Here is a 20,185-nt window from a genome sequence, read left to right as displayed (position 1 = left end):
TACCAACCCCTAACAGACACACACACGCAAGAACACGCAGCACACACACACACACACACACATAGACACACACGCGCACGCACGCACACACACACACACACACACACACACACACACGCACACGCAACACACACAGACACACACACACACACACATAGACACACACATGCACGCACACACACACACGCACACACACACACACACACACGCAACACACACAGACACACACACACACACACACACACATAGACACACACATGCACGCACACACACACACGCACACACACACACACACACACATAGACACACACATGCACGCGCACACACACACACACACACGCAGCGCACACACCACACAAACACATTTATCAATGTATTTGTCTTTTTTTTCAACCTCGTTGGCGTTTTTCTTTCGATGTTTTCGCTGCTGTTTTTTCGCTTTTTTCTTTTTTAATGGTCTGCATTTTAACCGTAGGTAACCTACACGCATCATTTTCCTTTTTTAAATTACGGGACAAAGTCCGGGTAATGAGCTATAGAGTGCCTTTTCTGTCATTTTACGGATTGGTTCTTTTCCTCCCTCCAGATGAACATCATAGCCGGAGGGTTTTACGACGGTCTGATGCTCTACACTCACGCTCTGAACGAGACCATGTCCGTGCTCGCCGGCCGGCCTCCGGGCAAAGTCGTCACCAAGAGGATGTGGAATCGAACCTTCCACGGTCAGTGCATTTTTTAAAACATTTTTGTGCGATTTAATAATCTTTGTGTAAAGTTGATCCCAAAAGGGGATGTTCATTTTCACCGCTGCTTCTTCTCCTTCGTAGTGTCCACCCCTTAAAGCAGTGGTAGTCACTATTTTTTTCCATGGGAGCCACACTGTAAGGACTAAGTCAATAGGAGAGCCACTTTTAAAATTCACGTTTTTCTACATTAGCCCATCATATTTCTAACCATGCGGGGGCGGTATTACATTTGCTTTACCACACCGTTCTGACGAAAAGAGAACTGAGCCAGAAGGCGGGTTTAGTGGCATAGCTGTTGTCTGGCCAAAGGCTTGCACTCAGTCAACCAAAACTGACCACCCCAAAAACATATCACAATTTCCTTAACATAAATAAAGCTAGCTAGTTTCCCCCTGCGCCCATTCTTTGTGCTAAGCTAGGCTAAACACCTTCTGTTCCACAACAATTAGCTAAAATGTGCTCCAGTTTGTCCCTTATCAGTAACTGTGTGTGTGTGTGTGTGTGTGTGAAAACCTTCCTACAACACACACACACAGACACACAGACACACGCACACACACACACACACACAGAGACACGCAGCACACACACCACACTTGTCTTTATTACCCCACAGTCACATTAACTACAAATGAGAGCGACATGCACTCGCTTCTGGGCGATCCTGGGCATGCCTATAGCCTACTCCTGGTTGCTTGGCAACAGTAAACAGAAATTCTCCGGTGCTACCTTCAAGCACGTCTTAAAAGTTACTTCAGAGGTATTGTTAAGTCACAAGAACGATGTTTTTGGATTTAAAAGTATTTATTTCCTCGATAAAAGTAACAAAATATATGAGATAAAATGCCAAACTTAACAGATATATACAGAAATACGATGTCCTGAAGCGTTTTCCGCCAATCTTGAATTATTTTCTTCGACTCGAGCCACTGACCTACGTCATGCTGCCCTCACGCTCCGATCGGCAGTCGCTTTGTCGCATCGCTCAGCATTTGCATAAAATAGACTTCTTGTCTATTTTGGCCCCGCTTTGCTCGTGGCAGCGGCGAGCTCGTCGCTCGTCGCTGGCAAACGGCCACTCCCATTGAAAATGAACGGTAGCCTGTCGCTTTGTCTCTGTCTCTTGTAGCTAATGTGACTGTGGGGTTAGTGATGTAACCGCTGGTGTTCCCATCAGCGCCACTGTCAAATACCAGAGTTTGATTCCCTCCAGCTGCATTACAAAGCACTCCCCCACGCACACATATCTGTTATGGGTTCACTGAAGGGGTTTAATTAACACTCAGAGCTAAATTAACGCTGGAGATATGAAAAACCCGTGAAGAAGCTGCTCTGAAAAGCGCCTCTCCAAATTGCCTCCTCGCGGCCTGAGCACTGTGACACCCACTCGGATGAAATGGCTGCTGACACGGAGGTCAAGCTCATTACGGGATGCTTCTGAGGTTATTATTATAACGCGGTGATGCTGTCTGTGTGTCCTGCTCAGCTCCTGTGGGAGACACCCACCATTACTGTATAACACGGAGAAAATAATCATTTCATTATGCTGTATGATAACAATTAGGGCTCTCAATCGACTTAAATGATTGTCCATAGTTGACTCGCCATTAATCGCAAATTACACATTTTATATCTCTTCAACATTTATGATCAAAAGGATATTGTGTCAAGTTTTTAATGCTTTTATTTTTTTTCATTTTTTGGGGGCATTTCTGCCCTTAAGTGATAGGACAGCGTATGGCGTTTTTCCATGACATGGTACCTGCTCGCCTCGCCTCGACTCTACTCTTTTTGGGTTTCCCATTATGATAAATAGTCCCTGGTACCTTCCAACAGGTATTTTATTTAGTACCACCTCCGTCAAGGTTCCAAGCGTGCTGAGCCCATGCCAAAAGCCACTCAAGGTCAGTGCCTAACCCCAACCAATCAAGCTGCTCTTGAAGGGCGGGTCTTGGCGCGGCCATAGTAGGATTCGTAATTTTGCATCCTGAACAAACCTGCCATTTTTAAATAGTTTAGCCAGCGGCGTTATTTTTTTTTTGCTGGTACTAGCGGTGGGTAAGCGCCATTACATGTGAAAGGGGAGAGATGGAGGGAAGACACGCAGGAAAGTGCCGCAGGTCGGATTCGAACCCTTGGCCCCTGCGTCGAGGAATAAACCTCTATCTATGGGTGCGCGCTATACCAGGTGAGCCCAAGTTTTTTATGCTTTTAAATGCACATTTTTTTGACGCGTGATTAACATGCGCGTGTTGTGTGATTGGACATTGGAAACGATAAAGAAAATAGTCTTTTGGATGGTGGGTTGAGTTTTTAAGCCCTTCCAGATGGTTCTCTACATAAGACTAAAGTTATCTGCATGTACTGTTGATGTGAACTGAGATATAAAAATATAATTTAGGACAGATAGAAAACGTGCAATTAATCGCGCGTTACCTATGGACGTTGCAACAGATTCTCACTCCCATCTCGTAAAATACAGACGCTTGGTCAGGTGCCTTTGTCGTTCTTATTGATAGGGATGCACCGATCCGACTTTTTCACTCCCGATACCGATGCCAGGGCTTTGTGTATCTGTCGATACCCGATATTGATCCGATACCGTTGTTGAATTAATAATAGACTGTCTACCTTCCACCTTATACCTTCCTTCCACTATGTGGGAGAGACTAAAGGCACCAGACCTTCCTAACTAAACATTACTTTCCTAACTAAGACAAAATAACATAGATTACATGTATTGAATTTGCATGGTGCTTTTGGATGTGCTTGATTAAATTGGTAGTATTGTACTTTGCAGTACTACCACCACCCCTCGAAACGTTTACTTTGCAGACATCGCAAACAGCCGACGAACTAGTTGGCGTAGCAAGCGTGAAATATCTCCACACAGCCAACTCTTTGGCTCGCTCCATGTTGCTTAACGGTTAACTCAACTCTTCCAGCATGCGACACTGGATCAACCCCCGATCCAGCTATTTTGTCAATATTTGGGTCGATATCCAATCTTAATATCGGATCGGTGCACCCCTAGTTATTGACACTAAAAGCGACAGATCTAAAACGCGTCATGGGTGGGCTTATGGGGCTTACGTTTACAGTGGGTTTAGGAAAAGAACGGGAGGGTTGGGTTTAGGTAAAGAAGAACGGGAGGGTTGGGTTTAGATAAAGAAGAACGGGACAGTTGGGTTTAGTTAAAGAAGAACGGGACACTTGGGTTTAGTTAAAGAAGAACGGGACGGTTGGGTTTAGGTAAAGAAGAACGGGACAGTTGGGTTTAGGTAAAGAAGAACGGGACAGTTGGGTTTAGATAAAGAAGAACGGGACAGTTGGGTTTAGGTAAAGAAGAACGGGACAGTTGGGTTTAGGTAAAGAAGAACGGGACAGTTGGGTTTAGGTAAAGAAGAACGGGACAGTTGGGTTTAGGAAACGTGACATGCTGGACATGAACCCCGGTCTCCAGGGTGAAAGTCCTGTGTTGTTTGACCCGTCCACCCTCCCAATCAACCTGGCTAGGTGGATTTTAGGCCTTTCATACTACTCTCTACCATTGTTGCTCTTAATACTACGTCATCTTCAAACCATGTGTAGCTGCTGCTGTCTCTGGTGCGTTCTACAAACACGCTGAAGGGTGATTTTTTTTTCGTCGCTTCAGACGCTGACAGCCCTGACAGCCACTGCCCAAACGTTCGTATTTTACGTTGCCAGAGTGAGAACAGGTCGGGACAATCATGTGATTAATCACGATCAGATATATCGATTGACAGCCCTAATAAAAATCCTTCAGTACATCTATTCTTTTACTTCTACGATCTGGGCGTGTATTTAACAAACCTCTTGGACATTTGTGTCTAGCTCTGACTTGTGACTCTGTGATCTGTGATAAATCTGGACCTTGAACTTTTCTCTTGCCGCTTGGCTTCCGTCACTCTCATTGTGTTGTATTTCCCTTTTTTAGAGAACTTATCTGAAAGCTCATATCTGTAACGCTGCGTCTGAGGCCGAGGCCAGTTTTCTATACAACCTCTCGAGAATGTACAGCATGTTCTGCTCTGATACGAGCCCGGCAGGAAATAAAAAGTCATTCTTCTGCAGCTGTTGGACACAGAGAAGGTCTCAAGGTCTACATTTAGGGAACTGTTTCCGCAACGAACCAGCGAAAGCAGCGCTCCGATGGTAGTTTCACCTTAATGCAAGGCATGCTGGGAATGTGCAGATAAGCTAACAATGTTTCTGAGGAGTTAAAGAATGATTATATAGGGTATTTCACATTGTTCCTTATGGTCTCCTAATGGGGTATGAAAGATTGGTTGGGCTGAAAATGGCCTGGTTGATATTTTATTGGCCCTTATGCATCCCTGTGTTTTGGCCCTGTTTGAATCGAGAGCTTTTCTTGGGAGAGCCCTGGAGCTCTGTCAGGGCAGCCGCGTTTGGTAGTCGAGTCACCCAGAAAAGGGTGAGTTTGTGCGGGTATGAGGAAACCGTGGGCTGCCGGCCGTGACTGAGCTCAATTGAGCTCACAGCAGGCCGGGGTCTGTGACGGAGGACAGGCAGGGCGGCGATGTAGCAACCCAGGCAGCACCAGCCGCTGAACTCTGACCCACAGTCGGACAAAAATTTACAATTAGCCATCCATTTTTGTAAAACGGCCCATATTTGAGCTTTACATAGTTGATTTCTCGCATAAAAAAGTCTCAGAAATGAATTTAGTAATGGAATAGCAGAGATCTGCAGGACCTAGATTCAGTTCTCTTAATACACCCATTGGCGTGACAAAGGAACAGGTCTTGGGATGCTTACCTAAGCTTTCAGCTTTGTTGAGATTCAAGTTTTCAGCGGCAGTTTCAAAATATGAGATTTTCATAGTAAAGAGGTGTCAATGGGATTTTGAGCTTCTATGTATGTCCTATTTACCCACCCAGTGGCGTTTTTTGGCACGGGCGAACCGGGCAGCCGGCGCGGGCATTTTTCATGTCACATGGGGGGCGGAACGAGAACTTACAAAATAAAAAAATCCTCTGCGCTGGGAAGCGGTTTTCTGTTATCTATCATTTCACTGTGTGGGGAATTGGCAAATCGGCGCCCCCCTTGCAACTGCAGGCACCCCCTACTTTCACAATGAAATGGACTAGTCCGTAATGGTGCGGGCGCAAAAGATAAATACACGGTGACAGGACAACTGGGAAGTACACAGAGACGGAGAAAGACGAGTCTAAACCTTTCTTTTATGTCATATGGTCTAAACGCAAAAATGAAACAAAGTTACCCAAGCGGCTCAAATAAAAGAAAAAAGCGAAGTAGCAGTAGCAGGACCTTAATCAGCTCCCGTGGCCGATGATAGTGGTGGTGTGTTTTGGTGTCGGCGGCAGTGGCAGTGAGGAGGAGACTCAGGAGGAGAGGGACAGAGATGAGGGAATGAGAGTAGAACCTGCAGTAAGAACAACTCCCCTTAAAACCCTTTGCCCTTTGATAAAACTGAGCCAAAAACTGAGTGGTGGACAAACTGTTGATGATAACACTACAACAATAAAAGACGTAGGCATGCTTTACTGTATGATTGTATTAGTAGCCTATGTAAACGTCACACATCATGCAAACGTTCTTAACGACAATTGTAGCTTTTCTATCTGCTTAGGCAGACACAAACTCATGATAGACCTATTCAAATTAAAGCACAGGGCCTCTTGAAATGATAAATAAATTAAAAAAATATATATATAGCTTTTTTTATGATTCATGAGGAGTATACCTTTTTATTGTATTAATAAATGGCACTTTTTTGAAGTATTTAATATGTCAACTCTCACTGATTCTTGCTTACTCATTACATGGTGTTAGTAGTTTTAAGGAGTAGGAGTTGCTATACACATTCAGGGGAGAGCAAGGACGGGTGGTATTTGTGATCTTATGTGGTGGGCCGGTCTGGGCCAGAATGCCAGGGCTGATTTTTGGTATCAGTCCGTCGCTGTCAGTCACTGTTGCTCAAGCAGAGAGGAGCTTTTCCAAACTAAAGTTGATCAAGTCATACCTGAGGTCACCATGTCCCAAGGATCACTGGCCTTGCCGTCATCAATATCAATCACTCAATAGGGGAGCAGATTTCATACGATGACATCATTAATGATTTTGCATCAAGGAAGGCCAGAAAGGTCAGGCTTTAGTTTTAGTTTGTGTTTTCTGTTATTAGTGCTATAGTGTAATAATTAGATTCTTTTTAGTGTGTCTTCACATTTGTGTGATGAAGGATTTGTGATATTTAGAAAATTTATATATCTTATTTGTATATTATTCTTAATATTTTATATTATTGTTGCTCTCTGATCTTGTTAAATGTTTTATGATTGTATATATTCTTGGCACATTTATGTATATAGTGTATATTTATTTTAAGTTCTGATAACTTATACTGTCATATTTTGTGCAGAATTGTGTTCATTGTCTTTTGGCAATGTTGGAGGTGGAGATTGTGCACCTTAAAAAGTGTGTTTCCTATTGTAATTGCAATAGTTAAATAATGATAGTTGTAATAATAGTTAAATTAAGTGTTTTTTTCAGATTCTCTAATCGAGGATTTGTGCAATTGAGAAATATAATTTTCTCAATTGGGGGGGGCGGGGGGTGCTCAAAGGGGGTCTCGCCCTGGGTGTAATTGAATATAGAACCGCCCCTGTACCCACCGAACTGTCGTTATTCAGCTATGACAGGGTAAAATCGGTTTTGCATTCTACCACCCCTTTAAGGAAATAATCAGTTGGATAATTAGTCAAATTAACTCCTAGTCTCTCACATTGCCGGCTCTTATCTCCACAGCGCTGTGGAGTAAAGGTCTGGCTACACCACAGATGCATTCTGGGATAGGAGAAAGAAACACTGTTTTGCATTTCTTTAAACCAATCACAATCGTTTTGGGTGGCGCTAAGCTCCGGACGCAGCGACTGTGGCTCTGCTAAATCTCGTCTCGGGAAGGAACATGTTTTTGCACTCCGCAAAAGAAAACGCCCCTTACAATATTAACCCTCATGTTGTCCTCGGGTCAAATTTGACCCGTTTTCAAAGGTTTTTCATAACCGAAAATAAATAAATAAGACGAAACGTTAGGAAAAGCAACAAAAACACAAAGAAGGCCTACAAACTTTAGAAAAAGCGCCAAAAATGTCCAAAAAAGTGCTCAAAACATATATATATAGAGGTTTACTCCTCAATGGAGCAGCCTTTCTCTCCCCTTTCATTTCTTCAGCTGTCCTGTCAAAATAAAGGCCTAAAATGCCCCAACAACTTAAAAAACAAAAGTTTTTTTTTCATGGTGGACGGGAAGACAACACAAGGGTTAAATGAAGTTAACTGATGACACAATACAGTAACGTGAGCATAAAGCATCATTTACATGGGGAGGTGACAACCCACCAATATAATCCATTCTGGGGCTTTTTTTCTCGAAGTTTATGTTATGTTTTTTGAGGTTTTTGTCGCAGTTTCAATGTTTTTTTGTTGCTTTTTTCGGCCCATTTTTGTCGCTCCTTTGGGAGTTTTTGATGCCTATTTTGAGTTAGAACAGAAGAACGAAGAGTCGTTGCTACGCAGATGATACACCGTCTCGTCTCATTGGTGTCAACTGGCAGCTTTCAGAACGCTGCAGATTGACGCGTTGCAAGAAGTTGCATGTTCCAACTCGTCTCGTCCAGAATCTTTGCTCTGATCTGGGCTTTAAAAGTCCCCCCCCCCCGGGATGATTTGTCTGTCGGAGCGCCTCTCTCCCCACGCAGAGGTCTGTGTCTCGTTACAGTAAAGAGTTCTGCAGAGAGTCATACATCATTTTTCACCTCCAAAAGTATCCATTTATCTTTTAAAGTCCTGCCCTCTGACCTCCACCCAAACCCCTCCGCTGTCAGAAGAAAGGAGAGCTGGATGACAGCGTCATCCATCACTGGTTGATTCATAAAAAAAACAAAGCCGATGATGTCAGCAGCTTCGCTAAAACAAAGTTAATTTAGGCAGTACAGGCAAATGCTAGGGGCGCCAGTGTAGGTACCAGATGTGCTCAGGTGGTCAGAACTATTCGCGGCTCTGTGCCTGTTGACGTCAAAGTAAGGCAACGCCACTAGTTCAAACTACATTGCATCCGATGTGCTCGGGCTCATTTACACTTGCTTTGGCAATATAATCTACCCTTTCCAATGCTAATAAAGCCCTTTTGAATTTGATTATTTGAGTATGTGTATATTATATATATTAGGGCTGAACAATTTTTGAAAATAATCTAATTGCCATTTTTTTCCCAAATATTGCGATTGCGATTTGATATGCGATTATTTTTTAAGCTCTTTGTTTTCTGTATTATTCAACAAAGACAAACAATAAATCATTGTATAGTATGAACAACACAAGATTAGATAGATTAAACTCTTCTTTCCTGGAGGCCAGGTCTGTATGTGATGATGAAATTAGATGAATGACATCTTTTAAACACTTTCTTTGAACTTTACTAGACAGTTAAATAAGTAAAAATATAGTGTGTGTGTGTGTATATATATATATATATATATATATATATATATATACACACACACCGAACGTCATTTATCAGTCTGGTTGTTACCCCTCTCAGTGACAGCTCCTCCACTCCATATCTTTATAACGCAGCTAAGCGCTAACTGGAGCTAACCGCTAGTCAGCGCAAATCATTGCCAACCGAGCCTTGAGTTCTGCGTGCCTGTATCCATTAACTGCATGTATGGACTTGAGCCTGAATAAAACCCTTCATTTTATTAAAATGGCTGTATAAGTTTTAAACTACAACTCAGAGTTGTTTGAATGACAGAAATCAGCTCAAGGTACGGCGTAGCGTTAGCGTCATGGATGTATTAAGAGAACAGGTTAGCATGCCAAGTTGATGCTTTCTCTGTGGAGTGCAGAGTGATTTGCTCTCGCGAGTTATGTGACCAAATCACAGCCTTTGCAATCAGGAAATCACGTTTTAACATATCGCGATATTATCGCAAATGCAATTAATTGTTTAGCCCTAATATACATATATATATATATATATATATATATATATATATATATATATATATATATATATATATATATATATATATATATGTATACACAGTATCTATCAAAAGTGAGTACACTACTCACATTTTAGTAAATATTTCATTATATCTTTTAATGGGATAACACTGAAGAAATGAAACTTTGCTACAATGTAAAGTATTAAGTGTCCAGCTTGTATAACAGTGTAAATGTGCTGTCCCCTCAAAATAACTCAACACACAGCCATTAATGTCATACCCTTCACCATACCTAGAGATTGGCATGGTTGTATTTTTAGTTAGCCTAATAGCTGGTTTGATTTGCATTGAGAGATGATTTTATGGAAAGTACTCCAAAGTACCCACTTAAAAAAGTGTTAAAAACCTTAAAAGAAGCGTCGAACGGGCAACTGGGTTGTTTTATTTACTCGCCCGACGTGGCTTTTTACTTTCCCCGGGCCATCGGGAAACCCTGATTGTTGAAGCCTGCAGAATGAATAAAAATAAAAACATCTGTATTTTAAACGGTGAGAATTGACTCTGTGGCCTCATCTGGCTTTCATTATGCCTCCAGTTTAGATTTCCTAACCGTTCTTTGGACAGTTTTGTTGGAAACGAGTCGGCTGAGGGACTTGGAGTCGGGCTCACTCCGTCTGTCCGTCCATCTGTCAGGACCGTATTCCTGCTCTCATGGAGCAGATTAGGCTGGAACTGCAGGGAGGGATACATTTCAATAAATCTGAAAATAATCCTGACTGATACCTCAAAGTTTGTTCATTTAAATAGCACAAAATGGAGTCTGGTGAGTTTGGCAGGCTTTTTTTGGGCTGTCTCTGGTTAAACAAAAAGGATCTCACTCTTTTACTTTCCACAAGATCATCTCTCAATGCAAATCAAACCAGCTATTAGGCTAACTGAAATAAAACCATGCCAATCTCTAGGTATGGTGAAGGGTATGTGATGATGTATTTTAATTCCAGAGGCCAAGGGAACTTTATCAGGATGCATAGTATCCTGGATCCATGAAATAACTGGCCTTTCAAAATAAACATCTGCCTTCCTCTATGGGAATTTAACATAGGGCTGTACTGACTTATGCCCCCTGTATTTTAAGGAAGAACATTTCTCACCTTTTTGTAAATTTCTTGCTATTTCCGACATTTTTGTACGCTTTTGTCGTAGTTGAACTTTTTTTTACGCGAAGGCCTACAAAAGCGTTCCTTAGCCATCATATCAAATCAAGCAAAACATTGATACATTTTTTTAACAACAACCTGTTTCACAGCCTGAAAATGAAAACTCTCTATCTGCTTCTGGGGGAATTTCTGAGTCTCAGAGTCGGCAAATCTGGCAAATTCTGCTTTGAATGTCAGGTAATTGCAGTTTAAAAAACACTTTCCTGTGTTTTTGGTTTGGCGCACTACTAGGCGGGCCAAAATGTATTGTGAACCCAAATTGATACACAGGCCGCATCTGAATCTGCAAGGGGCCGGATTTGGCCTGCGGGCCTTGAGTTTGACACGTGGGCTACAGTGTAAACAGTGTAAGCAGTAAACAGTGGGCCAGTGGACAGTCAGTACATAACTATTGTTATAGGAGGTAGGTGAAGTGGTGGAGAAGGAGGAGAGGCAGACAGAAGTCTAACTCTTCTCTTTTGTGCATGCACCATTCACCAATTTGCAAATTCCACGAAAGTGTAACTTATTGTGGCAATGAACTCCTTTTCGGATTCGGATTCTGAGTGGCGGCTGTAAAACCGTGCGCCGTCTGCTTCACATCACCGAGGCTGGTGAAGAGGCATTACATCAGCTCGGTCGTTTCATTTGGCTTCTTGTGGAAGAGCAGATGTTTCCCCCCCTCCGTATCTCTTCAGGATCCCCGGAGAGGAAGACGGAGAGAAAAGGACAGCGCTCTCGGCCTCGTCGTCTGCAGAGATCCGTTGGGCTCTGTGCCTCTGGCTTCCCTGGAAGCACATTTCCGGAGGAGATGTCACAGGGATTGTTTCCACTCTCTCCTGACGCTGTGGCTCGTCCAAAACGGCCTGTTAATCAGAGGCAGCTGGGGAGGCACGTGGCTCTGTGTGAGGACAGGAAACTCCTCCTTCAGATGCCTTTTAAATCACGGCTGTTTGCACAGTTAGTGCTGTCGGAGGTGTGTTTGTTGTGTAACAGCTGAGTGTATTTCACAACTGAGAACTCCCAACACTAGCTGCGTTTCCATCAATGTATTTTTATGCGCATTTTGAAAATTAGAAAATGTTGATGGAAACGGCAAAATTCGGAAAAAGTTTTTACGCTCACTTGAGGTGGTTTTTTGCCTTTAAAAAAAAAAAAAAGAGTTAATGCGCAAAATGGGAGATGGAAACAGCTTTGCCGAATAAGTTGTGACATAGCGAACCTATAAGTCACATGACTACAGTCCCGGTATCCATCGAACGGGGGAAGGATCCGGATACGGGTCCCATCCAGTGCAGAGTACACTTGTGGTGCGTGGTGGAGTTGCGGTGCGCTGTAGCCTGTGCCTCAGCCGCTTCGGGGAAATTGATGAATTGGTTTAACAGCTTGAATCGTATGGCAGTGGTACACATAACAATGGCTGCTGCCCTGACCATTCTGCTACGTTGATTTGAATGTAAATGGCCTTTCTATCCATTTCAGCCCTCAGACCCTTGAAGCCCAGTTCAGTCCAAAGATAGGCGACGAAAACGAGCCGTGTTAAAGTGGCAACATTTATGTATTCAGTTATTCTGTTTCCATTGAACTTTTGCAAGAAAATTTGCTTTTTATCGATCAACTTTTCCACCTGGGTCAAACATTTATGACATATCCGTTTCTTTTTTGAATTTGCAGTGTTTCCGCTTGGATTTGGGAGTCTTTTTTATTTTTTTTTAGCATTTTGTCCCCCTTTGTCTGTAGCTCTCGTCCTCACGAAAACACTTTCCATTCAACGTTTTGCAGAAAATTTGCTTTTATCAATCAACTTTTCCACCTGAGCCAAAACGTTAAAAAATAAGTATTTTTTGCATCATGTCCCCTCACCGTCTGAAGCTTTCGTCCTCATGAAATCACTTGAGGTGACTGCAGGGTCAGATGTGTGTGTGTGTGTGTACACAGCTTATTTGTTCTGCTCTCCACCTCTTTGTTTTTTCTCCATTAGTGTCTCTGCTGTCGTCGCCGTGTGTGTCCTCGGGTTAAAGAAACCAGCGTCGACACAGACTGTGGTTTGAGTGGTTGAAGGAAACACTTCAATTTGTTTGATGAATTGCTCCGTGCAGCGTTAAGCGTGATTCATGCTTCTGCGTTAAATCGACGCCGTGGCTCCGTAAGTAGGTAAATGGAGACACTGGCCCTCATTCATCAACCTCAAACCAGCGCAGATATGAGCGCCCAAATCCTCTTACGACAGGCTTCACGTGTGATTCATGAAACGTTGGTATCACACCAATCAGAGCGTAAGAATGGTCGTACATAGGGGTAGGGGAAAAAATCGATACAGCATAGTATCGCGATATTTTTCGTGGCAATACTGTATCGATACACAGACGCCAAGTATCGATCTTTTATGATATATGTGTTGGTCAGTTTGTCTGCTTGACAATCACATTTTGCACCAATAAAATTGAAGTGAGATGAACAAACAGAGAAATGTATCTTTTTAGATACAACAGATGTTGAAAAAATTGTCCTTTCGGGACAGCATTTGAAATTGGGAAAAATCTGAAGTTGAAAAAAAGGTAATACATTGCAATATATCGCAGAATATTGCAATATTGCGTACAGTGATAAATGCAGCGGCTGGAAACGGATCGTCATTTAAATATCACGCCCCAATATATTCTCGGTTTTGAGGCCTCGTCCCTACAATTTACGACATGGCGAGACGTAATCCGTCTGAGAAGCGGCACTTTTCAGAGGTGGAGATTGAAAGCCTGATATCTCAGGTTCATTTGCACCAACGTGTGTACTATTTGGCAGCCTGAAAACTGGTATTAAAGGCTGTAGAAAGAATGCAGAATGAGAAGAGATCACTGATGCGGTCAGCAGTGTTGCCATAGTAAATCAGACTCCAGCTGAAGTTTATTTAATTTATACATCCTTGATGTATGTATGCTGTAGTCCTAATAGTAATATGCAGGCTTATATTGCAATCTATTAGGCCTACACGGTGTACCTATATTTAAATAAACACACGGTAGCGGAGTTTATGCAGTGTCTTTTATTTTACTGTTTTTTTTCATGAGTCAGAATGAGGCAACAGCTGAGGGAGAGCGCGTGTCCTCCGCCCCCCCCCCGTGCTGGACCACCACCTCGACCCTGTCTCCTGACAGCAGAGGGGCTGGAAAAACAAGCCAAAATAACTCGGTCAATGGCAGAAATACGTCGTTCACTTGACACTTAAAAAGAGAAACGAAAACCTGAAGAATAAATAAGAATGTTGCTGTATTGAGTATCATTGCCAAACAGAACACTATACCTTTTAAAAGTGAGGAATACTATCCTGTCTCCTTGGTATAGCCCCCAGTTGGGGCTGTGCTGGACTCTGGTCTCTGGGCATCGGGTCATCGCTACATTTATTTTACCCTTTTTTCCTGCGCGATGTTGTGCAGAATCCCACAGGCTACAACATTATTGCAGACTTTTTCTGCCGTGTATCCTATAGTAGCGTCCCCCCTGCTGATGCAAGACAGAGCCATCTGGCCTTAATCAATCCGATGGAGCGCTCCACCGTGGCCCGTGCATCTACATGTGCACTGTTGTACCGGTGCATAGAGGTCTTCTAAAAGAGCCAGATCTGCCATTGCTGATACGTGATGAACTGATGACTTCTCCTCCTGTTAAACTGAGTATATGCTGCACCGCAAGTCCACACTGACTCCAAAACTTGCTTACACGAGTTCAGACCAGACGTGAGATTTTATCGCAGCCTACGCTCACGTTCAAATTGATAAATGCTAAATTGCAAAAGCTTTGCGTAGGAATCGGTGTACGCCCGTCCTACGACTGTTTTAGGTCGTACACACGTTTCATAAATGAGGGACACCGACCCTTTCTATGACTCTAGAGTCAATACTCGCTCTGAAGATAATCACTGTTACTCTCTCTCTACACACACACACACACATATACAAGAGTTCGACGCACACACCAACGCACAAGTGTGAACTTCAGGCCACTTAACGTCTGCTACGGTGAAAGCTCTGAGTTGGAGCCTCGGCAGAACCATAAATATGGTTCAGTTAGATTTGCTGTCATGTAGTCATAGAGGACAGATTATGATGCGTTGTTTTAGAGATCCATCATTTCAAATAGTTTCCAAGACATTTCCTGGAAAGAAACGGAAAGAAACGTTGAATTTGAGACGGAGACACAAGCGCAGGTCGTCAGTTGTGTGTAGGACGGCCGATTTAATTTAACCTGGCACTCCTCATCAATATAGTGACGTGTGTGACGTAGCTCTGCGCTGTGAGCGCCTTTCAGCAGTCAGTCTCTGGGGGTCAGCCCTATGTTCCCACAGCCCAATGGTCCCACAGCCCTGTTCCCACAGCCCAATGGTCCCACAGCCCAATGATCCCACAGCCCTATGTTACCACAGCCTTGTTCCCACAGCCCTATGGTCCCACAGCCCTATGTTCCCACAGCCCAATGTTCCCACAGCCCTATGTTACCACAGCCCTGTTCCCACAGCCCTATGGTCCCACAGCCCTGTTCCCACAGCCCTATGTTCCCACAGCCCAATGGTCCCACAGCCCTATGTTACCACAGCCCTGTTCCCACAGCCCTATGGTCCCACAGCCCTATGTTCCCCCCACAGCCCGGTCCTATAGGCACTATGTTCCCACAGCCCGTTATGTTCCCTACAGCCCAATGGTCCCACAGCCCTATGTTCCCACAGCCCTATGTTACCGCCACAGCCCTGTTCCCACAGCCCTATGGTCCCACAGCCCAATGGTACCACATCCCTGTGGTCCACAGCCCTATGTTCCCACAGCCCTATGGTCCCACAGCCCTATGTTCCCACAGCCCTATGGTCCCACAGCCCTATGTTCCCACAGCCCTATGGTCCCACAGCCCTATGTTCCCACAGCCCAATGGTCCCACAGCCCAATGTTCCCACAGCCCTATGTTCCCACATTTCTAAGAATTTATTTTTCACTGAAAATGAGGCCCTATGTTCCCACATCTCTAAATTAGGCCCTATGTTCCCACATTTCTAGGACATTTTCAAAATTAGATCTTGTGTTCGCCCATTTCCATTCAATTTAAGTCCTATCCTCCTACAACATTTTTTAGGGTTAGGGGTTAGGGTTAGGGGGATCAAATCTGATACAAATTTATGAAAAAGGAAATGGGGGAACATAGGGCCTAATTTTGGAAAAAAATCTTAGAAATGTGGGAACCTAGGGCCTAACTCAGGGTGCGATTTTTCCGGGGGGAATGCGTGGGATTTCCCCCATTTCTGGTCTACATATCCCTGCCGCTGCAGAATTATTTTTAATCCAAGTTCTTGATTGAAATACTGGTGACAAAGGTCCAGAGGGGACCAAAATGTTAGTTGTCTATAATAAATGGTGATGCTGCAGCAAGAGTCATTGTTATTTTAATTAAAAATCACATTGACATCTCATTTGTTCCTCTAACTTTCTGTTTCCTTCTCTGCCAGCATTTCAATTACTGCCCTTCACTGTCAATCTCTTCTTTCATTTCTTGTCATGTTTTTCCATTTTCTATTCTCTCTCTGTCTTATTACTGTCTTATTATGTCTCCTGCCAGCCGTCTCTTTTTGTTACTGCTTGCAATACAAGTTGGATTTAGTGCCGTCACGCAGTCGGCACAGGTTGCTAAAGTATGCAAATTTTTCATTTGCCAGAAGGTTTCACGTTGCCATCGTTTTGCATAAAATCCAACTGGTTTAGCCTCGTACAGAGGACTAGACCGGTGAAATCGGAAATCAACCCAACTTTAATCTTCACTTTCAGTTTGAACACAATGGGATGGGCGAGTGACACTTCTTTTTCTTTGTATTAATTTTTTATTATTTGGATTTAAACTCCTGCGCCCATCTGTGCACCCATGTCCATGCTGGTCTTACAAGGAGATGTGTTCAGGTGCATTCTGGGCATGCTGGTCTTACAGGGAGGTGTGTTCAGGTGCATTCTGGGAGTATTGCTATCTTGAGGCAGTGGGAAGTGATTGCGCCACTGACCAACAAAAACCTGGTCTAAAGTCAATAACGCAACATTTCATTGTTATTTTAACAGAGCATTAGTAAAATGCTCCTAGGCTCGTGCACAGCGCGCGCACACTATGCTTGTTACACACACAGGGACGCACAGCAGCACACACACACACACACACACACACACACACACACACACACACACACACACAGGGACACACAGCAGCACACACATGCAGAACATTACACAAAAAAAATAAGGTGCAAATCCACCCACTGGTCTACAAATCCCCAATGCGCACAACAACCCCTGAATTTGCCCAAGGAATGTGACACCCTGTCTCAGGATGTTGACGTGATTTTAACCCATTCCTGATTGATTGAAGTTTGTTAAACAACCTCCAGGATTATATGACCTAGAACCTATAGCCACAGTTTGGTTACAATATTCACCGGCTTCACGCCGCACTTCTGCCATAAATAGGGCCCAGACAGTCTTTCTGTTACCTCCTCTACCAGCGTTTCAATTCCTGCCCTTCACTGTCCATCACTTCTGCCATTTTCTGTCATGTTTTTCCATCTTCCATTCTCTCTCTGTCTTATATCTGTCAGTCTGTCTCCTGTCATCCGTCTCCCTTTGTTACTGAGCTCTCTCCTCTCCTGGTCTCGTTGTCAGAAGCCGCTGTAAGACGACAGAAGAACACCCCCACACCCACCCAAAATAGAAACTGAAACGTAATCGTGTGAAACCAGAGCCTCCTTTCAGCCGGAGCGCTGCTCCTTGTTTCTTCTCCACCCCGCTGCCCTCTGCTCGCCTATCTCGTCCTGTCTGCCCGTCTCTCTTTTCTCCGCCGTGGACATCCATCACTGCGTGGCCTCCGTTAGCGGCGCTGCAGCCTCGCCGTGCCGGAGCTCCTGTGAGGGAGGCAGCTCTGCTCCGGCCTGATAAGACATGTTTCCATCTGATGGATTTAGACAAGTTTTGAAAAAGGTTGCTAAAGCTAAAAGTCAAACATGGCTCCAGCTGTTTATTAATCATATTTTCCATTAAACGACGGAAACGATGGATAAGCCTAAAAAAACGTTGATGCGCCGGACAGTTTGAATATGCAGAACTTTGTTTTTGGATCCAATAGAGGAGAATAATAATTTCCTTTACATAAATAAAGACATTTGCACCATAAATGTAACCATACAAATTTACCAGAATGCAGAAAATTTGTCATTTCCCCCTCTCTCTCCCCTTTCAAATCTAAGCAGTCCTATCCAAATAAAGGCCTAAAATGCCCAAATAATTATCTTTAAAAAAGATTTATTATTTATTTATGAGGGAGGACCCCCAGACCCCGCTGTTATAATGTGCCCCCCCCCCCTCCCCCATAATATGGAAACTAAACCTACTAGGGCTGCACAAATAATCGCAATTTTATCAAAATCGCAATATCCAAATTGCAGGGGGAAGGGGGGGGCACAGTATTTGTTAAAGCAACACTACGTAACTTTTAGCTGCAGTTGTAGTTCCAATGAGAAAACCTGTAAAGGCAAAATATGTGTCAAACCATTTTAAAATAAAGTATTGTGGCGCTGCTCAGACATCCCTACAAATCGTATCCTACAGACTAAAGAAAACATCTTTGTTTGGTACAGATTCTCGCAAAAAATCACACTTCAATAATTTTATATACAGTGTATATATATATATGTATATATATATACATATATATATATTTCTTTTTTCAATGAAAATGAGAATAATGATACAAAATGACCATTCCGTCCAATATTGTGAATCATGTCGCAATCGCAATATCAGTCAAAATAATCGCAATTAGATATTTCTCTAATATCGTGCAGCCCTAAAACCTACCCCACCTTGTCCGTTTCAGTCGCTCCCCGAGAGGAGCTGCGGCTTCCGAAATGATTAGTTTTTGTCTGTAATGACAGAAAGGGGCGGCTGACGGCAGCAGAGACCAGGGGGGCTGCCAGACTGTTATTGTCTGTTCTTGAAGTCTCCTCCTGGCTACCGTAGATTATTCCACACGTGTTCGTGCTGCTCTGTAGCCGAGTCTGACCTGACGCTGTGCCGTGAATGAGCACAGACGTTATAATGAGATCTGTCAACCTTTTCTAATCTTTGATTTACAAGCAGAATAACGCCCAGGATGAGGTGATACCGGTTACCAGGCAACAGGTTTCTGCTTTCAGGACCAAAACAGGCCCCCTAAAACCAGATCTGTAAATGCAATTAAACAGATGCAGCGGGGGGTCAACAGGTACTGAAACAGATGTTGTGAAATAAACCAACGACTCTCAAACTGTCAGACTGTCTGCTTTCCAGGACTCACTTTGTTCTTGAAAGACACGATTAAATGGGACCATACGGGGGTTAGGGTGAATACCTGATTCTAATTAGCTGCATTAAAAAGTCTCGCATTGCCAGCTCTATCTCCACCGAGATGTGGAGTAAAGGTCTGGCTACACCACAGATGAATTCTGGGATAGGAGGAAAAAAAACGGTCTGGGCTGTTTGCATTTCTTTAAACCGATTACAATCGCGGTGGCTCTGCTAAATAGTCTCAAGAAGGAACTTGTTTTGGTGGAACATTTGCACTAAATGAAGTTAACTGTTGACACAATACAGTAACGTGAGCTATTTAAATGAGCTGATACATGGTTAAACCTCATAGGCTCTCACCAGTGTATCTCTGTGTACTTCGTCCACAGCAATCCCACCAATCTGAATGAGTGTCTCTTCTTGTTCTTGCACAATCGCATTTTCTGTCTTTAAGGGAAATCATCATTCTAGCTTTCTGTTACCTTCCCTACTCTTTCTCCGTCCATGCATTTTAAACTATTAACACTTCATAGAGCATGATGAGCCACTGTGAGCGACAAAAGGGACAATTATATATGAGTAGGGAGAAGGAAAGAGAAGGAGAAGGCATGACAGAGGGAGAAAGACAGCGAGGCAGCGTAATAAGATTTAATCAGAGATAATATCGTGAAAAATGGGACCTGAGTGGAAGGAGGCACCGCGGTTCGGAGGGAGAGGGAGATCAGATTACAGCTCGCCCGGCTGTTTCCGCTCCATTAACTAATGGACAGCCACTTCTCACATGGTTTGATGGATCGGAAATATTACGACAGATCTATGGCTGTATTATATCAGAGGCCGTATAGGTGATAATTCATACTTGGTCTCACATACAACACTATAACCACACATAT

At 43.4% G+C, this 20,185-nt stretch overlaps 1 protein-coding gene across 2 annotated transcripts in view; it reads left to right on the top strand.

Moving 5' to 3' along the window:
• LOC120563179 (atrial natriuretic peptide receptor 1-like) overlaps positions 1-20,185 on the top strand; it is a 125,379-nt gene that overhangs the window by 58,225 nt on the left and 46,969 nt on the right. For both annotated transcript variants that reach the window (XM_039807335.1, XM_039807336.1), the window contains exon 4: positions 587-722. In XM_039807335.1, the coding sequence (XP_039663269.1) occupies positions 587-722 (136 nt within the window). The remainder of the gene's footprint in view (positions 1-586; positions 723-20,185) is intronic.

This window comes from Perca fluviatilis, chromosome 7 (genome assembly GCF_010015445.1).
Source record: "Perca fluviatilis chromosome 7, GENO_Pfluv_1.0, whole genome shotgun sequence".
Lineage (NCBI taxonomy): Eukaryota > Metazoa > Chordata > Actinopteri > Perciformes > Percidae > Perca > Perca fluviatilis.
This window is presented reverse-complemented; position numbering and strand designations above follow the sequence as displayed.